At 36.4% G+C, this 16,889-nt stretch overlaps 2 protein-coding genes across 3 annotated transcripts; one reads left to right on the top strand and one right to left on the bottom strand.

Moving 5' to 3' along the window:
• The first annotated feature begins 891 nt into the window (after positions 1–891).
• Positions 892–3,718, top strand: LOC110698741. Of its 2 annotated transcripts, none has more exons than XR_002506786.1 (3): positions 892–1,312; positions 1,423–1,508; positions 1,786–2,955. XR_002506786.1 is itself a non-coding variant. In XM_021876255.1 (3 exons), exons 1-3 carry the CDS (start codon positions 959–961, stop codon positions 3,203–3,205), a joined length of 474 nt encoding a protein of 157 aa, XP_021731947.1. In that variant the 5' UTR covers positions 892–958; the 3' UTR covers positions 3,206–3,718. The 2 variants fall into 2 exon arrangements, 1 of the variants encoding a protein (XP_021731947.1); XM_021876255.1 differs by lacking the exon at positions 1,786–2,955 and adding an exon at positions 3,172–3,718.
• A 2,271-nt stretch (positions 3,719–5,989) lies between these two features.
• Positions 5,990–8,581, bottom strand: LOC110698837 (zinc finger BED domain-containing protein RICESLEEPER 2-like). The gene is made up of 6 exons (XM_021876356.1): positions 8,300–8,581; positions 7,607–7,670; positions 7,404–7,447; positions 7,065–7,314; positions 6,062–6,947; positions 5,990–5,993 (listed from the first exon to the last, which is right to left on the bottom strand). Exons 1-6 carry the CDS (start codon positions 8,579–8,581, stop codon positions 5,990–5,992), a joined length of 1,530 nt encoding a protein of 509 aa, XP_021732048.1.
• Positions 8,582–16,889: the final 8,308 nt, after the last annotated feature.

Below are 16,889 nucleotides of genomic sequence, written 5' to 3'. Positions count from 1 at the left end.
ACCAGAGTTCACCAGAATAACTTATATATTATTGTCAAGTATTAGGTGACCAGAACCTCACCAAATACACCATTTAAGTCTTCAAAGATCTAGAAGATCACCATTTAGTAGAATTACAAGCAAGTGATTTACGCTTGTATACCAATTCTTTTGATTGGGGCTATTATATGTCAGCACATAAGAAATAGGAGAAGAAAGAAAAACGTACAACTGCACAACACATGTCTCCTCGTTGACATTGATCTCCAGAAGAGAAAATATTATGGAAAATGTTATAATAAATACACATGATATGTAAAGTTAATGAATAAATGATTCTTCATTGAAATTGTTCTCCAGAAGAGATAAATCTTGTTTAATACAAATCTTCTGAGAGATAAATTTTGATTGTGATCCTCCCAATGAAATGAATTTTAATGCAAATTTATATACTAAGTTGGTATAGTATTAGACATCTCTATAAAAGAGATATTTTACCAACTTAGGGGGAGGAGAAACAGCAAAAGTTGGAAAAATCGAAAAAAAAATAAAATTTGATGATCCCTATAATGGTAGTTTGAAATATTATATGCCAACTTTTGTCTATATACTATCAAGATATGTTGCACATTTATGATTTGATTTGTATTCATTTATGACTCTTGTTGCATAGCATTGAAGATACATTTTGGTCATATTAAATTATGTGTATACATTGAGATAAAATCTTGCCAATTATACATGAATCACTACACCTGAAGTGTGGGTTGTATGATCGGTTCCAAACTATAGATATGATATGTGGCAAGATAGTGCAGTTAACACTTTTAATTGTGTAATAGTATATAACTACCATTTGTGATGCACGAACACGCCATATAACAGAGGTGTCCGACACCGACACGGGTGGGACACGGTACGATACGTGTCAGACACACTAAAATCCGTGTCCAATTTTTTTAAAAAAAAAAAACGTTGCATGGACACGGACCGTGTCCCCCATAGACACGGCCCGTTTGGGGGTGGACACGCCAATTTCGTATTTCCCTCAAACCATACTACTCAATTGCTCAAACCCTACTGCTCAATTTCTCTCGTCTCTCAAACACCAACAACTGCAATCCTCAGCCTCACTGCAACCCAGATCGTCGCCGACTGCCGCCGCTCGCCACCGGCTGGCCGCCGCTCGTCACCACTCACACCGGTCTCGCAGGTATCATTCTCCGTCCTCTCTTTCTCGAATTTAACGGAAACCCCCTTTAATCCTCTCCCGTCGCTCGTCGCCACCAGCCACCGTCGCTCGTCACCCTCGCTCGTCACCCCGACGTCTCAGGTAATCCTCTCATTCTCGTTTTCATTTAAATTCATCCCTTAATTCGCTCGTCACCCTCCCTTAATTCTCGGTTTTTCCTTAAATTGGATTGTGTTGTTTGATTGTTTCAGTTGTTTGCTGCCGTGCTGGGTGGGCCTCTGACCGTCGTCGCCGTCGCTCGTCACCTGCCTTTGCTGGTCATTGCCGTTGCACTCAGGTATGTACCTCTCGTCCTCTCAGGCTCTCACCGTAGGTACTGTCATTTTGTTTTGACAAGAAATTTGGAGCATCGCAATTCTAGTGGTAGGTACTGTCATTTTAGCACTTGAGCGGCTGAAATTAACATTTTTGCAATAAAAACACAAACCTTTTTCTTTGAATTGGTTGCTGTAAACGTTGAAAAATAAAATTACAGGTGTTATAAAAAAATATATAATTTAGAAAAAAAAATTGTTTGCAGAGGAAATTATATTGTGGATTATGAAATATTGCAGAGTAGCTGAAACCACTACAAGATGTTAAGTATAACTCTTAAGGAATTTGATTGTGTTGTTTGAGCTGAACTGGAAATGTTTGATTTGCTGAAAATGTGTTGTATAACTATTAGTACTTATGTTTATTTTATTTATGATTTGTAAAACTATTATTAAGACATGTATTTGGTTTGATGTTTCTTCCTATGTATGCGACTATGTTCGTACACTTTATTTATTTACTTTGTTTAAACAGATTTGTGTGTTCTGAGGCTAAATTTTTAGTGTTTTATTGAACAAGTTGTCAAATTCTCGTTTTTTGGATATATTATATGCCTTGTTATACGCCGTACCCATGTCCCCTATTTCAGGATTGCCGTTTTCCCGTGTCCGTATCGTGTCCGTGTTCGTGTCTGTATCCGTATCCGTGCAACATAGACTACCATAGTGTATAAATACCCCAAAAGTAGTATAGATGTCTGAATTATTACAATAGATGGCCTATGATGTAAGAAAAATTATGATGATACCAATGAAAAATGCATTCAGATAAAATTGTCAAAATAGCATGCAAATTAAAATTGTACAGTGTCTTGCATTATTTTGAGTCCTATGTATGTTCATATGCATGTGTGAGCCTAGGTTAATGTATTATTCATTGCGTATATCGAAAGTTGTTAGATGCATTACTCATTGTATATTTTGTTTTCTATATCTCATATTGCTGCATTAGTTTCTATATAATAATTGTGGTATATGTGAATATTCGTTCAAAAATATAGTAAGGCGTATTTGTAACTTTGATGGAAAATTACAAAGAAATATATATATTCCAATGGGCTTATAGTTGTGATGAAATTATTGATGACGTCGAGTTTATAGCATGTTATGAATCATGTAAGAAGAGTTCCGGAAGAACTTATGTACGACGTATTTATATATCTAGCCCTACAAATTTTATATTTTGAATATTTTAATTATATCAAACTTTTGGTCTGTGTGACTATATTATTGACATCTCAACCTGAAGTTTGAGCATATGAGAATTAGTGAGATCGAGAATTACTATTTGTATTTGCATGAGAATTATCGTGTCATTTATGAAACTTCTGATATAAAGAATATCAACGGGATACTTATGCGTGAGACTGTTTTCTTATGGTCCAGAAGAACCATGATCAATGTATATAATTACATGTGTTATATTATTGTTTCATACAAGATTTAGAAACAACATTAATAATATCATGTGTTGCCATATAATTATTAAAGAATGTTTGATCAAATAATGATCATCAATTTCTATTATTCACGGCCTCCAGAAGAAGGTATAAGTTTAATGGTTAAGGCAACTTTGAACAGAGATTTCGAATGAAATGTGGACAAACACATGTATTATTGTTATAGGTATGGTGATATGAAGACTTACTTGTTCGCATAAAGATTTGAAGATTTGGGAGGATCGAAAATCAAGGAATGATACTATTCTGCATCATGTGAGAAGACACTCAACTATATTGGATTCATTGCATTAGAAGGCCTCAAGTTATGTATTCATCAGGGGGAGAAATTACGTGTTGCACTCTTTTTCCTTTAATCATGGTTTTGTCCCACATTGGGTTTTCCTGGTAAGGTTTTTCACGAGGCAGCATTTCGAGCGTATTACGAAGAATGTTGTACCCTTTTTCCTTCATTAGGTTTTTATCCCAAAGGGATTTTCCTAATAAGGTTTTAACGAGGCACAATCTTCGATAATGGACATCCAAGGGGGAGTGTTATGAAATATTTGTGGATATCCATTATTCTCCTAGTATCATTCCGGAACATTCTAAAAATAGGGTTTATATTTTTATCCAACCAAACCCTAATTATATTGTATGTATAAATATATATACCCCATCCTATGGAATAAAGATATACAGATTAATTCTCTCTCTATCTCTCATATTTTCTCCTTATTTCACAACATGTTCTAAATTTTACATACACAAACATTAAAAAAATAAATAAATAAATAATTTTAAAAAAATAAATTAATTAAAAAGGTACTAATTTATTGTTACAGTAAAATTTAATAGAAATGAAGGTAGTATATAATATGATTTGATTTAGTAGTAATAAAAATAACGACAACATCAATAAAATACAAATTACTTTCTGCTTATCAAAAAAAAAAAAAACTTTCTGAGTACAATATTCATCCTGTTATAAATCTTACGGAGTACAATATATGAGTGAACACAAGATGAAAACATAGGAAATATTTGTCATCTTTATGAGAAAATTTGTCTTTTTAATAATTAAAATGAGAAATATCATTAGTCAATCATATTATTTTACACAGTACAATAGTTAGTTATAGAATTAGATATATCCAAGACTATTTCAAATAATATTCGAGCAACCTTACACGTAAACAAAAGAATTTTATTAATAACCTATTGAACCAATTAATAATTTATGAAATGGTTGTACATTTGTAAAGAGTAATATATATAATAATACTTTCGTGTTATTAATTAGGCGTATAGTATAATCTTTATTATATTGTCGATGTTTGTCAACTTAGTAGCATCAATTCGTTAAGTCATTAACTAATTAATATTTAATTAAGGATTCCTAGATGATTAGCGCCACTCTTCTAGAAGTTTAGCTAAGGCAAGCAGTATTACGTCATAATGTTAAGATAGCCACAGACATTTTGGCTCTTGCTGCTCCACATAGGGGTGTCACCGGTCCAAAACCGGACCGGACCTGGACCGGATCTGTTTGGACCGGGGACCTGAATTGGGTAATTATGAGGACCGGGGACCGGACCTGAATTAACAGGTCCGGTTCCGGGCCAGACCTGAAAAATCAGGTCCGGTCCGGGTTTGGACCTGAATGGACCTGTTTTGTGTCTTTTTCGTTTTTTTTTTTTTTAATACAAAACCTGTTGGACCTGCATATGGACCTGCATATGGACCTGTTTTGTGATTTTTAGACCTGTTGCATAATTTAATAATTACATACAAACCAAAATTATCAATTACAAAACTACATAAAGTCTATAAAGTCCCGATTCTCAAACACCAAAAATACAAATGAGTCCACCGAAAATACAAATAAGTCCACGAAAACTCATAAAATTACATAAATTCTCTTAAGTCTCAACTCTCAAGTACTAGGAATACATAAATTCTCCAACGAGTTGTTTTCCCTTTGATCGCGTGATTCACACTAATGAATCCACGAAAACAACTTCATCGTCTACATCGTTAGATTCACCACGTTGCACCTCTAAATAAAATACAATATAGAATATATTAATGATTGATAACAATGAAATAATAAATTTGGTGTAACAAAATTTCAAATACATAAAATTATTACTACCTTTCTCTATTTCCTCTAACTCTTTCAAATTTTCTTCCACATCAACAATTGGCACTTCCTTAGCTCTAAGCCAATCTTGTGTGCAAAGTAACGCTTGAACTATCTTCAATACAAAAATATTACACAAATATGTATAAACAAAGTCATATTAAGATATAAACAAACTTGATTTTATAAAATAAAAAGATAACGATGCATTACCTTAGGAGTTAAAGAACTCCGAAATGGATCTAGAGTACGACCTCCCGTACTAAAAGCAGATTCCGATGCAACGGTCGACAATGGGATGGCTAGTATGTCACGTGCCATGCGATTAAGAATCACATAACGCTGACCATTCTTACCCCACCATGTCAATGCATCTTGTTCTTCCTCCTCCGGCCCTAATTGATCATTTAAGTACCTATCCAACTCACTTATCGCATACCCACTTGTCCCCTTCAATCGTTTTGCTCTTTCTTTTAGTTTCCTCACATAATCGGAACCCACTCCTTTACTATTATCAATATCCATTGACATATTATCTCCACAATCTGGAATATTAGAAGTAGCATACATTTTTCTATATTCCTCAAATAAAGAGTAAGCGAACTCCTTCACATCATTAGCAAGTTTTGTACCCTTTTCCGGTCCATGCATATCCGTTAGTGTCAATTCAACAATGACCATCTTAGAGTGAGGGTCGAGAAGAAGAGCAACATAAATGAACTTATTCATCTTATCCACATCCCCCCAATACTTATCAAACTTTTTTTTCATTGCAATGGCCATGGCTTGAAAATTCAAGTCCTCACTTTGTTCCCAATTATTCAACATATCATACATAGAAGCAATTTCTCCTAAACCTTTATTAGCTGTCACATAATGGGAACCAGAAATTCGTTTAGTTAACAGATAAAACCCCCCTAGAAACAAAACCAACCTCTCCACTTTTTCCCAATCTTCGGGTTCGGGAGGCCTTTCATTGTCATTCAAATCCTCTCCATCAGGAAGAGATAACCCACTAAAAACACGTCGAAACTTCAAAGCCGTTTCCAACATTATGTATGTGGAGTTCCAACGAGTGGGGACATCAAAGGATAAAGAAGATTTTGAATCTATGTTTGCTTTTTGCACAAGATCTTTGAATCTAAGTATTCTTGCAGGGGAATTCTTAACATATTTCACAGCATTTCTAACTCTATCAATGCACACACCATGTTCTCTAATACCATCCCACACAATTAAATTAATGATATGAGCAATGCATCTAACATGAAGATTTTTTCCATCATTTATACATCCTGTTCTTCTAACCATTCTACTCAAGTGTGCACAAGCAACATCATTTGAAGAAGAATTATCAACAGTGACAGTAAAAAGTTTATCATCAATACCCCAATACTCTAAACATGCCTCAACTGCTTTTCCAATAGCCTCTCCTTTATGACTAGAAATTGGACAAAAATTTATGATCTTTTTATTCAATTTCCAGTCATTATCAATGAAATGAGCTGTAAGACACATATAATTAATTCTTTGTATTGAAGTCCAAGTATCAGTGGTCACAGAAATTCTTTGACATGTCTTAAACATTTCTCTCAATTTCTCTTTTTCACTATAATACAACTTTAAACAATCACGAGCAATGGTAACGCGAGATGGAATGTGAAATTGTGGACATGCAACTTGCACAAAGTGCCTAAAACCGGGTTTTTCCACATGCTTAAATGGTAACTCATCAACAATAATCATGTGAATCAATGCCTCTCTAACATCATTCAAGTTAATAATCCTACTCCCACACTTTAATTCACTACTCTCATGTTCTTGATCAAAATACAATTTAGTTTGCTTTTCTTTGCCCTTTTCTTTTTCTATATTAATAGGATTACCGAGACATGATTCTGCATGGTTTTTAACATTTTTTGAACCATTAAGATTACCATCAGCAGCAAAAGTTTTAGGACAGAACTTACATTCAGCTCGTAGTTTTCCATTCTCGACGTACTCTAAGTAATATTTCCAATACTCAGCTTTCCTCTTACTTTTTCTGTTCCATATATATTCCCGCCCCGCTTTTAGCTTCTTATCAGGAGGCAAAGTAGATTGCAATTCTTCCATATCCTTTTCAGAAAGTGGTTGTGACGTTTGTTCAGAAAAAGAAGCAGACCGTTTGGATTGAGAGCTCTCCATCTACAATATAATTATATACAATATAAGTAATTTTAAAGTAACAATTATATACACATACCATTTTATAAAAAAATTTAAGAGCAACTTACATTGCAAGAATAAGAATCCGTGGTTCCTTGACTTCCTTCACTCCCTGCAAGAATAAAAACAAAAATAAGAATTTGATCACCTAAATAGGAAGAATTTTCAAATTGGAGGATATTATTGTTTGGTTTCTGCAACCTTAAGTTGAATATAATTTTGTCTTTGTATCAAGTCTCTCTCTAACATACATCCTTTTCATTTCAGCTACCTTGTAGCTTCTTTGCTTTTATTCTCAAGCCAATCTCTATTTCAGTCTTTGCAAATTTCAACGACTGCATTTAAAACAAGAAAAAACATACTACTATATTCAAATTTAGATACATTATTCATGGAAAAAGATGTTGCAGTAGAAAATTAATGGAGGAATTATACATACAGTATGTTTGTTCAAGTCATAAATCCACACTATTCAAGACAAGGAATTATACATACGTGCTTTAGTCATATGTTAATTTGTGTAGCTTAACTTAATCCTACACGAATAAAATTTCACCTAAAACAGAACATCAGATTAATAGGGTTGATTATCGATATACTTGTCTAATTAATCACAATAAAAATTAAACTAGTACAGTACAGCAGTACTCACAACTCGTACATCTTTATGATAACGTTTTTACTATGGTAGATAACTCAAACTGCAACTTTCACTCAAATAAAAGAGAGGTCTGCATTTGAAAAAGGAATATTACAATTTCGAGTCTTGTACATAATATTCATAAGCTATTACAGCATATCAGCAGTACGCTCAAGCAAACATCAGAAGGGAAATCTGGCTAATTTTGCAAATTTGTACTTAGCAACATGATATGGCCTATTATTTCAGGTAAACATAATTCTCTGCCATTTGATCACGAGTTGATTATCACTCAACAATGCATGTATGGTAAGTTGTAGAAACCTCCGGGATTTCTGTAACATGTTGCAGATATCTTGGAATTGGAGGATTAGCCACTTGTGTGACTCCTTCCAAAATTTGTACGACATTTACCATGGACAGCCTATCTTCCTCATTTTCTTGGATACACCAGCCTGCAACTCTGCAAGTCCTGATTAATTCTTCAACCACTCCAAAACCCCCTCCAATCCAAAACACCACCCAGCCACCCCGAAAACCCATCTCCACTCTCGGTGACCCTACCAGCCACCACGAAAACCCCATCTCCACTCCCGACAACCCCATCAACATTCACAATTTTCCATCCAGCCATCCCAAAAACCCCAGCTCACCACCCCAACCCACCCCACCCCACCCCACTGCCACCCCTTAACCCTTAACCCCCACACACCAGAACCGTACCACCGTAACCCCACCATAACCCCACCCCAACCCACCCTACCACACAAATTTTCGCACTAAATTAATCTTAATAATCATAATAAACACAAAATTTCGAACTAAATTTCGCACTTGAACCCTAAACCCTAAACTTCTTAATTCTTATGAACCCTAAACTCAAAAAAACCAAAAAAAAAAAAAAACAGAAATTCGAAAGAGATGAACTAAAAATAAGAAATTCAACATGCAAACATCAAACAATCATTAAAAGCAATTGAAAATTTGAAACAAGAATAAACATATAAATTCTCACACTTAATTTATTATTTCGAATTAAAAATACCAAAATTATAAGCAAATACTTACCAGATATTATCGGTGTGCATCGCCTGAGAGAATGAGGGAGGTGTCGGCAGTGGGCGGTGGCCGGAGCGAGTTGGGACAGCCGGACAGCCGCGTTGAGAAGTTGAGATTGAGGGAGGCTGAGAGTTTGGGCTTAGGGAGTTAGGGTTAGAACTTAAACATTTGAAAGAGATTGAGGGAGGCTGAGAGTTTGGGCTTAGGGAGTTAGGGTTAGAACTTAAACATTTGAAAGAGATTGAGGGAGGCTGAGACTCTGAGAGAATCAGTTTTTTTTTTTTTTTTTTTTAATTACGATTTCCCGGGTTTCAGGTCCGGACCTGAAAACCCCGGGTTTGGACCGGGTCCGGACCGGGACCGGGAACCTGGATTTTTAAGAACCGGGACCGGACCTGAATCAACAGGTCCGGGTCAGGTCCGGTCCGGTTCAGGTCGGTTCAGGTCCGGGCCAATTTTTGTACACCCCTAGCTCCACATATATATTGCTCTTTTAATAATTAGGAATTAGAGTATTATTACAATTATAAGTAATCCGTATACTTAATACGGATAAAATATTGTCGTGTATATCGTATTAATTAAATATTATTCGTAAGTGATTTATATATTTTCTTTGTCTCGTAATGTTTCTACATACTCATGCAGTGATGCTGGTGTAGTAATTTATATATAATGATTTTTTTATTAAAGAATTTAAAATTTTGGATATCGTATAGTATAGGGTGAAAAAGGAGTAAAGGAAAAAATGATTCATGTGATGAAGTTAAAAAGAGAACGAATAAGGGTAAAACTGTAATAAAAATGTATTTTTTACGAAAATGAAGAGACGAAGTTAAAAGGGGACGAGGGGAATTGTTATTTATCTATGTTGTAATAAAAATCTATTTTTCACAAGAATGAAGAGACAAAGTTAAAAGGGGATGATCAATGATGGGATTAAATTAGTTATTTACCCCAATAATAATATGTTGATAAACATTATTGTTGAGCGACGACTATATTAAGTCGTGAAGAGTCACATACAAGAATATGTACGTTATCATCATTTTAAGATCGACAATGACATGAATAACAATTCTATACACTTGGATACTAAATGGATAATTTAGTAGAAGCAACATGCTTTATTTCCCTTTCAAAGTATACACATAGTTAAGCAAAGTTCCAAAAAAAAAAAAAAAAACAAAAATTAAAACTCACATAGATTAAAAGATGGTGCACAATCTCCTAATAAAGAATGAATGATTTCGTAATTCTTAAGAGGCATGCAAAAAGACAATTAAACGAAAAGAGAGGATGAAGACATGAACTTTTTTTTTTCTGTTTTGGCGTGATGGGTATAACCTTAAAATATGGTATATTAGGCATCACCAATTTTGATATTAGGCTAATCATATGTATGGATAAGAAAAACAAGGAAAGTGATCCCGATCAAATCCTAAAAAAAAATACCCATATACGGAGTATTAGTTTAAATTATAATGGTAAATCTTGTTCATATATGTCGGCATGTCGTTTTACAATTAAGGCAATAAAAACCTTTACAACAAGGAACTATAAATATGTTCACCAAACCTTTAGGTCTCTAAAAGGAGTTATGGTTTACGAAGCTAGAAATTATTTTTCAATACTCCGTATAAAGGCACACAACACACTAGGCAGTAATATATTTGCCAATACCTTTTATTAATTTTGTTTTGGAAAAATTACTTTAAATAATTCAGCCTTTGCTCCATTCTCCCAAAATAATCCCACCTTTAGATAATTCCATAATAATCCAACCTTTTACTCTCATCTTCCAATATCAAACCCAACAGGTTACCTTGCTTATGATTCATGTTCATGTTTTTATTGGTTTGGTTTAGATTTTAATTTACATAACCAAAACCCTAGCCCCCGAAACAACCCATAACCAAAAATCTAGCCCCCGAAACCACCTTCTCCACTCTCGAAACCGCCACCAATAACCCGAAACAACCCACAACCAAAACTCTAACCCCCAAAACCACCTTCTCCACCCCCGAAACCGCTACCCATAACCTGAAACAACCCATAACCAAAACCCTAGCCCCCGAAATCACCTCCTCCACCCTCGAGACCATCCCAAACCCAACCTCCTCACTTTCTCTTTCGTCAAGAAACACAAATTAAAGGGATAAATTTTTTTTTTTTTTTTTTTTTTGGGTGGGTAGGAGTAAGCCGGTTTGGAAGTGGAGGAGGAAGGGGGTAGGCCGTTTTTGAAGCCGGCAAGTTTCTAAGGGAAGGGGGCGGCAAGTTTGTCGGCGAGAAGGGGCCAGAGTGGTTGGGGGAGGAGGAAGAAAGAAGGTGGTCGAACTTTGGGTGGTGGGAATGGAGGAAGATGGTTTAGGGAGGAGAGAAAAAAGGATGACCAGTTATTTTGGTAACCGGGCATCTGGGTTCACTATGGGAAGATAGGTGTGAAAGGTTGAATTATTATGGAATAATCCAAAGGTGAGATTATTTTGGGAGAATGGAGCAAAGGTTGGATTATTTAAAGTAATTTTTCCTTTTGTTTTTTATGATGTTAAGAGGGCAGAGAATATAGCAGTCCATACTATAATAGGCAGATATAATACTCTAGGTGAATTGGAACTTGATCTGATAATATTATCCTGGCCTAACTTTCCCTCAAAAAATATACTCCCTCCGTTTATTTTGAATTGCAACTTTGATTGGAATTGCGGTTCACAAGACAAAAGTTAAGGAGTATGTAGTAGTGGGATTAATTAAAGGTGATTAAAGTTTATAGAGAGAGAAAGTTTGGCCCACCACTTGCTAAAGTAGTGGGATTGTTGGCTGAATTTTCCCCCCAAAAATATCCCAAAAATTTCTTTTGGCTGAAATTTTGGGAATTTTCGTTTCCCTCCAAATTTAAAAAAACAAAACAGCAAACATTCAAACGTTAGAGCTTATAAATAGTCATTGCAATACATATTTATGAGGCATTTAAATACAGCCTCCATCAGAAGCATTGAATGTTGTTTTCATGTTCACAAAATGTTAAACATTCTTCCTTCAAAAGATAATCCACCATATTAATTACAGAGTGTTAGCCCAATATTTACCAAAAAATTTCCCTAATCTGAAATTAAAACTGCCCAACTAAGACCCTAAACCCTTCCAAGGCAGCTGCTTCTTCTTCGTCCTTCATCTTCTTCCCAAAAACAGAGCAACCACCATTACATCAACCAGCTGAAGCTAAGCAAACAAAACACGTTAGGCATCCATGGCAGACTCATTTGAAGGTATGTACTTCGATGTTGATCAGATTCTGACAGAAGAAGAAGTGGCAGAACTGTACTACGATTATGCAGAACATTTGCAAGATCTAGGTATGGATTACTACGACTCTGAAGATGAAATTATGCAACAAACAGAAGGAGAAGACCAAGGGCAGCACAACACAGATGAAACACAAGCTGGGGATGGGGGCCAAGAAATGGAACAACCCATTCACCATGGGACTCAACACATACATAGAAAAAACCTGACAATGCAACAAAGAAGGGAAGTTGTGGACTCAATGTTGGTAAACATGCATCAAGGGAACTTACCAAGAGGTTACTTAAAGCAATTATCAGTTAATTTCAATGTGCATAAATCAACTATCACAAGAATGTTTTCAGACGTAAAGAAACAGATGGCACAGGGCAATATGATTGATGTCAGGACCAAGAAGTTGGGCAGAGTTGGCAGAAAGGCAAAGGAATTTTCTGATGCATTCCTACAATCAGTGCCTTTGCATTTAAGGCAGACAGAAGACATTGAGGTAGATGCAGACTGAGGGACTTATCACATCAAAGTAGAAACACATGGACTGCCACACATAACCACTTACAATTGGTATGGTTATTTTTTGTTTTCATGTTCTCTTTTTTAGGTGGTTATGTGTATTTTGTTGAATACAATGATCAAACATGATAGGCAGTTTAATGTAAAGTATTTTTGTAACCACATGGTCAATGGAATATAAATGATTATTTGTCTGATGTTATGTGGCCCTTCAATCCATCAGAAGCTTTTTTTTTCCATACTTCAATAACACACCAACCCACACGGTTACCTCAACAATAAGAGCATAAAGCACATAATTGGAGCAACACCCATGTGGGTTGGGAAGGTCAACAGAGTCCCTTCCTCATTTGGACTTAGACAGAGTACAAAACACAGACAAATAGGGGACTGAATAGAAGTCATGCTACCACATAAGGGACCGTCATGTGTTCTCTACTACATTGATCATTGAGAACAATTGAAGGTATGAACATGGGGCCTTTTTAAAATGTATTCACACAGTAGCCTCATCATTCATCAATCAAACACCCATATGCACCAAATGCCATATACCAACAACCAAACAGTACTTACAATATTCTCCAACACATGCATACATGTTATATAGTCCAAAACAGCAGACATAGCCAACCAAGTCAGGAAAAGCATACATGACAGAAGAGCAGGATATCACAAGTAAGCAACTAACCAAGCCAACATTAATCCACAACACCAACTACAACAGAGCAAGCTACACCAACTAAGCAACCAAGCCAATATTAATCCACAACACCAACTACAACATAGCAGGATACACCAACTAAGCAATAAACCCAAATGCAATTCCACAACACCAACTAAGCAACCAACCCAAAGGCAAATCCACAACACCAACTACAACAGAGCAGGCTACACCAACTAAGCAACCAAGCCAACATTAATCCACAACAGCAACTACAACAGAGCAGGATACCCCAACTAAGCAACCAACCTAAAGGCAATCCAGATCAGCGAATACAACAGGGCAGGATACAACAACTAAGCAACCAACCCAAAGGCAATCCAGATCAGCGAATTCAACAGGGTAGGAGGTCACAAATAAGCAACCAAGCCAACATTAATCCGAAACAGCGCATACAACAGGCCAGGATATCACAAATAATCAAGCAAGCCTACATGCATCCTCATCAAAGCATACAACAGAGCAGGAGATGACAAATAACCAAGCAAGACAACATGCATCCAGATCGAGTCACAAAATCCAACAACACCAACAAATACCATGGGAAATCAACAGGATATCGACAAAATTAAATAAACGGGACTCTTTTTTTTCAAAAAAATTTAAGATAGGTAGGGTTAGAGTCGTTACGCAAGGGTCACATGGAGGGTTGAACCCTAGGGTTCATCCGCCTCGCAGAGGGCTTCTTCACAGGAGGGCCGACCACTTGAACGTCGTCACCCTTCTCACCCTCCTCATCAGAAGAGAGCACAACCACCTCCTGGATAGGAAACCCCCGCCAACGCCGCCTAGCCACCAACGCCGCCTTCCTTTTTGTCCTAATCTTCACCGGCGGCCTGGAAGGGTTAGATCTGGGGTTAGAGGTCGTCACAGCACTTCCCTCACCATTTTCGCACTCCTGATCTACACAAACAGGACTGAAATCGAGGTTTTTTTTCCCACGGGACTCACCACTTCCCTCACCCTCACCCTTTTTTTTCTCTTCGTCATCCATCCTTTGAAGAACTTCGCCCAACGCCTTGAATGTACTCGGCAAACAGCAGCTCCTCCCATCTTTATGATGGTACAATCGACGAGGAAAAGAATCTCCCCTTTGGATATCCAGAATAAGGGACTTGATGAAAATTCCCTCGTTGTTGTCATTGGTTGCTATATAGGCGTCGATTAGTGGATCTACGTCAACCATTGTAGTGGGGGACTCAGATTATCAAAGTTTTGAGGAGTGAAGGTCGGAAAGGAGGAGGTAGAATGGAGAAAGTTACAGACGCGAAGGAGAGAGGAAGAGGAAGAGGAAGACGAAGAACCAGATCTAGGGTTCTTCAGAGAATTCTAGAAGTGGAGTAGATATTCCCAAACTACTCCAATTAAATGTGGGTAGTTGGGAGTTTGGGAGATTGGTGTTGGTTGGGGGAAATAATTGGAGGGAGTAATTAGAGTAGTATAATTTTGATGTTTTGAGTATAATGGGGGATTATGGTTAATAAGGGGTAAAATTAAAAAATTTAGAAATTTTAAGTAAGGGTAAAATAGTAATTTACTAGGTTTTTGTTTACCCAAAATAGAAATAAAATAGAAAGTTGCAATTAAATTTAAGCGGACTAAAATAGCAAAAGTTGCAATTAAAGATAAACGGAGGGAGTACTTCGTATAACACAATCGCAATCCTTTTCACGTCCTTGTAAGCATAAGAGTTTTGTGTCAATTGCTCACTAGTGAAAGTGATTTAGAATGAAGAATGTCATTGAAATCTTTTCCTTTTCCTTTTCCTTTTCGTTCAATTTCTATATATATCTTTCGTTCTTTCTTAAATACTTGTAAAATCACTACTTATATTTAAATTATATTAAGATATTCTTCTTTTTCTCAAAAAATAATATAAAATATAAAAAAAAAAAATCAAATATTCTAGGAAAAAAATAATCCCAACTTTTGTCCGTTTACTTAAAATAATCCCAACTTTGGATTATTTTTAAATAATCCGAACTTTAGGGGTTATTCGCTCAAAATGATCCCAAGTGACCGGTAACCTGTTAAAGAGGTAAAAAAAAAAAATTAGGTGACACGTGTCACCGTGTGAATGGTTGAAAATAAATAAAAAAAAATTTAAAAAAAACTAAAAAAAAAATATGAATTCCCATCCCCAACCCACGACAAACCCACCACCACCCACGTCCGACGTCCCTCTTTCCGCCGGCCTAATCCAAGTCCCCGACCACACCGCCGACACCGCCCAGACCCCCTCCCCCACCACCAGAATCGCCCTTTCCCCCAAAACCACCAATCCCGTAGCCTTCAAACCCCCCCGAAATCCCTAAATTTCCTTAACCATCGCATAAAAACCCCCAACCGCCCCTTCCTCACCATTGGAACCTAGCGCTAGGGTTCTGATGGTAGGAGAGGAGCGTTTGTGGGTTTTTATACAGTGGTTAATTAAGGAAATAGGCGGCGATGGTGGTTGTTTGCTGAAGATGTGGGCTGCGATGTTGGGTGCATGTATGGAGTTTTGGTGGTTTGGGAGGTAGGAGAAGGGCGTCGCCGGGATGGGAGGTGTTTCTGGGCACCGGCGGAACGGCCTGTGGTTGGTGGTGGGGAGGTTGGTCGTGGATGGGGCTGGGTTTGTTTTTTATTTTTTTTTCTTCAACCAATTATGGGGTGACACGTATCACCTTAACCTGTTATAATAGGTTGGGTGATCGGTTGGGACCATTTTGAGCGAGTGACCCTTAATTCAAATTATTTAAAAATAATCCAAAGTTGGGATTATTTTGAGCAGACAGGCAAAAATTGAGATTATTTTCACCAATTTTTCCCATATTCTATTTCCATTTTTTTAATGCGGGACAATTAAAGGCTCAAGGGTCAATAATTGACCCATGGCTTGGTGGGCCAAATTTAAACTTTGTCCATTTTTTTTAGCCTAACAAATTATTAGCTTAATTTTGTATGTTTTTGGATGAACAATGAAAACATAAGTAACTTGAGCCTAATTTAATGCACAAAACTGTTTGGACTAAAAACCTAAGTGGATACACAGTATGAGAGATTGTAGTCGATCCCATATTATGTATCACTTCAACACTTATATAAACAAATTATACATTTTTAATAGAAATAGCCCAAGGCCTTAGCTTTTGTTGATAGCTAAACAAAATTGACGGTATTTAGTGGCAGTTTCAGTACCATACTGGATCCAGAATATCTTATCAGTTTAATTTTATTTTATTTTTTTAAAAAAAAAATACTACTTATATGCATAACTATACGTTATATTGTAGTTCTATTCCCTGCAGCCTAGTGGTTGTTGCTTGGTATCTT

This window comes from Chenopodium quinoa, unplaced genomic scaffold (assembly GCF_001683475.1).
Source record: "Chenopodium quinoa cultivar QQ74 unplaced genomic scaffold, ASM168347v1, whole genome shotgun sequence".
Lineage (NCBI taxonomy): Eukaryota > Viridiplantae > Streptophyta > Magnoliopsida > Caryophyllales > Amaranthaceae > Chenopodium > Chenopodium quinoa.
This window is presented reverse-complemented; position numbering and strand designations above follow the sequence as displayed.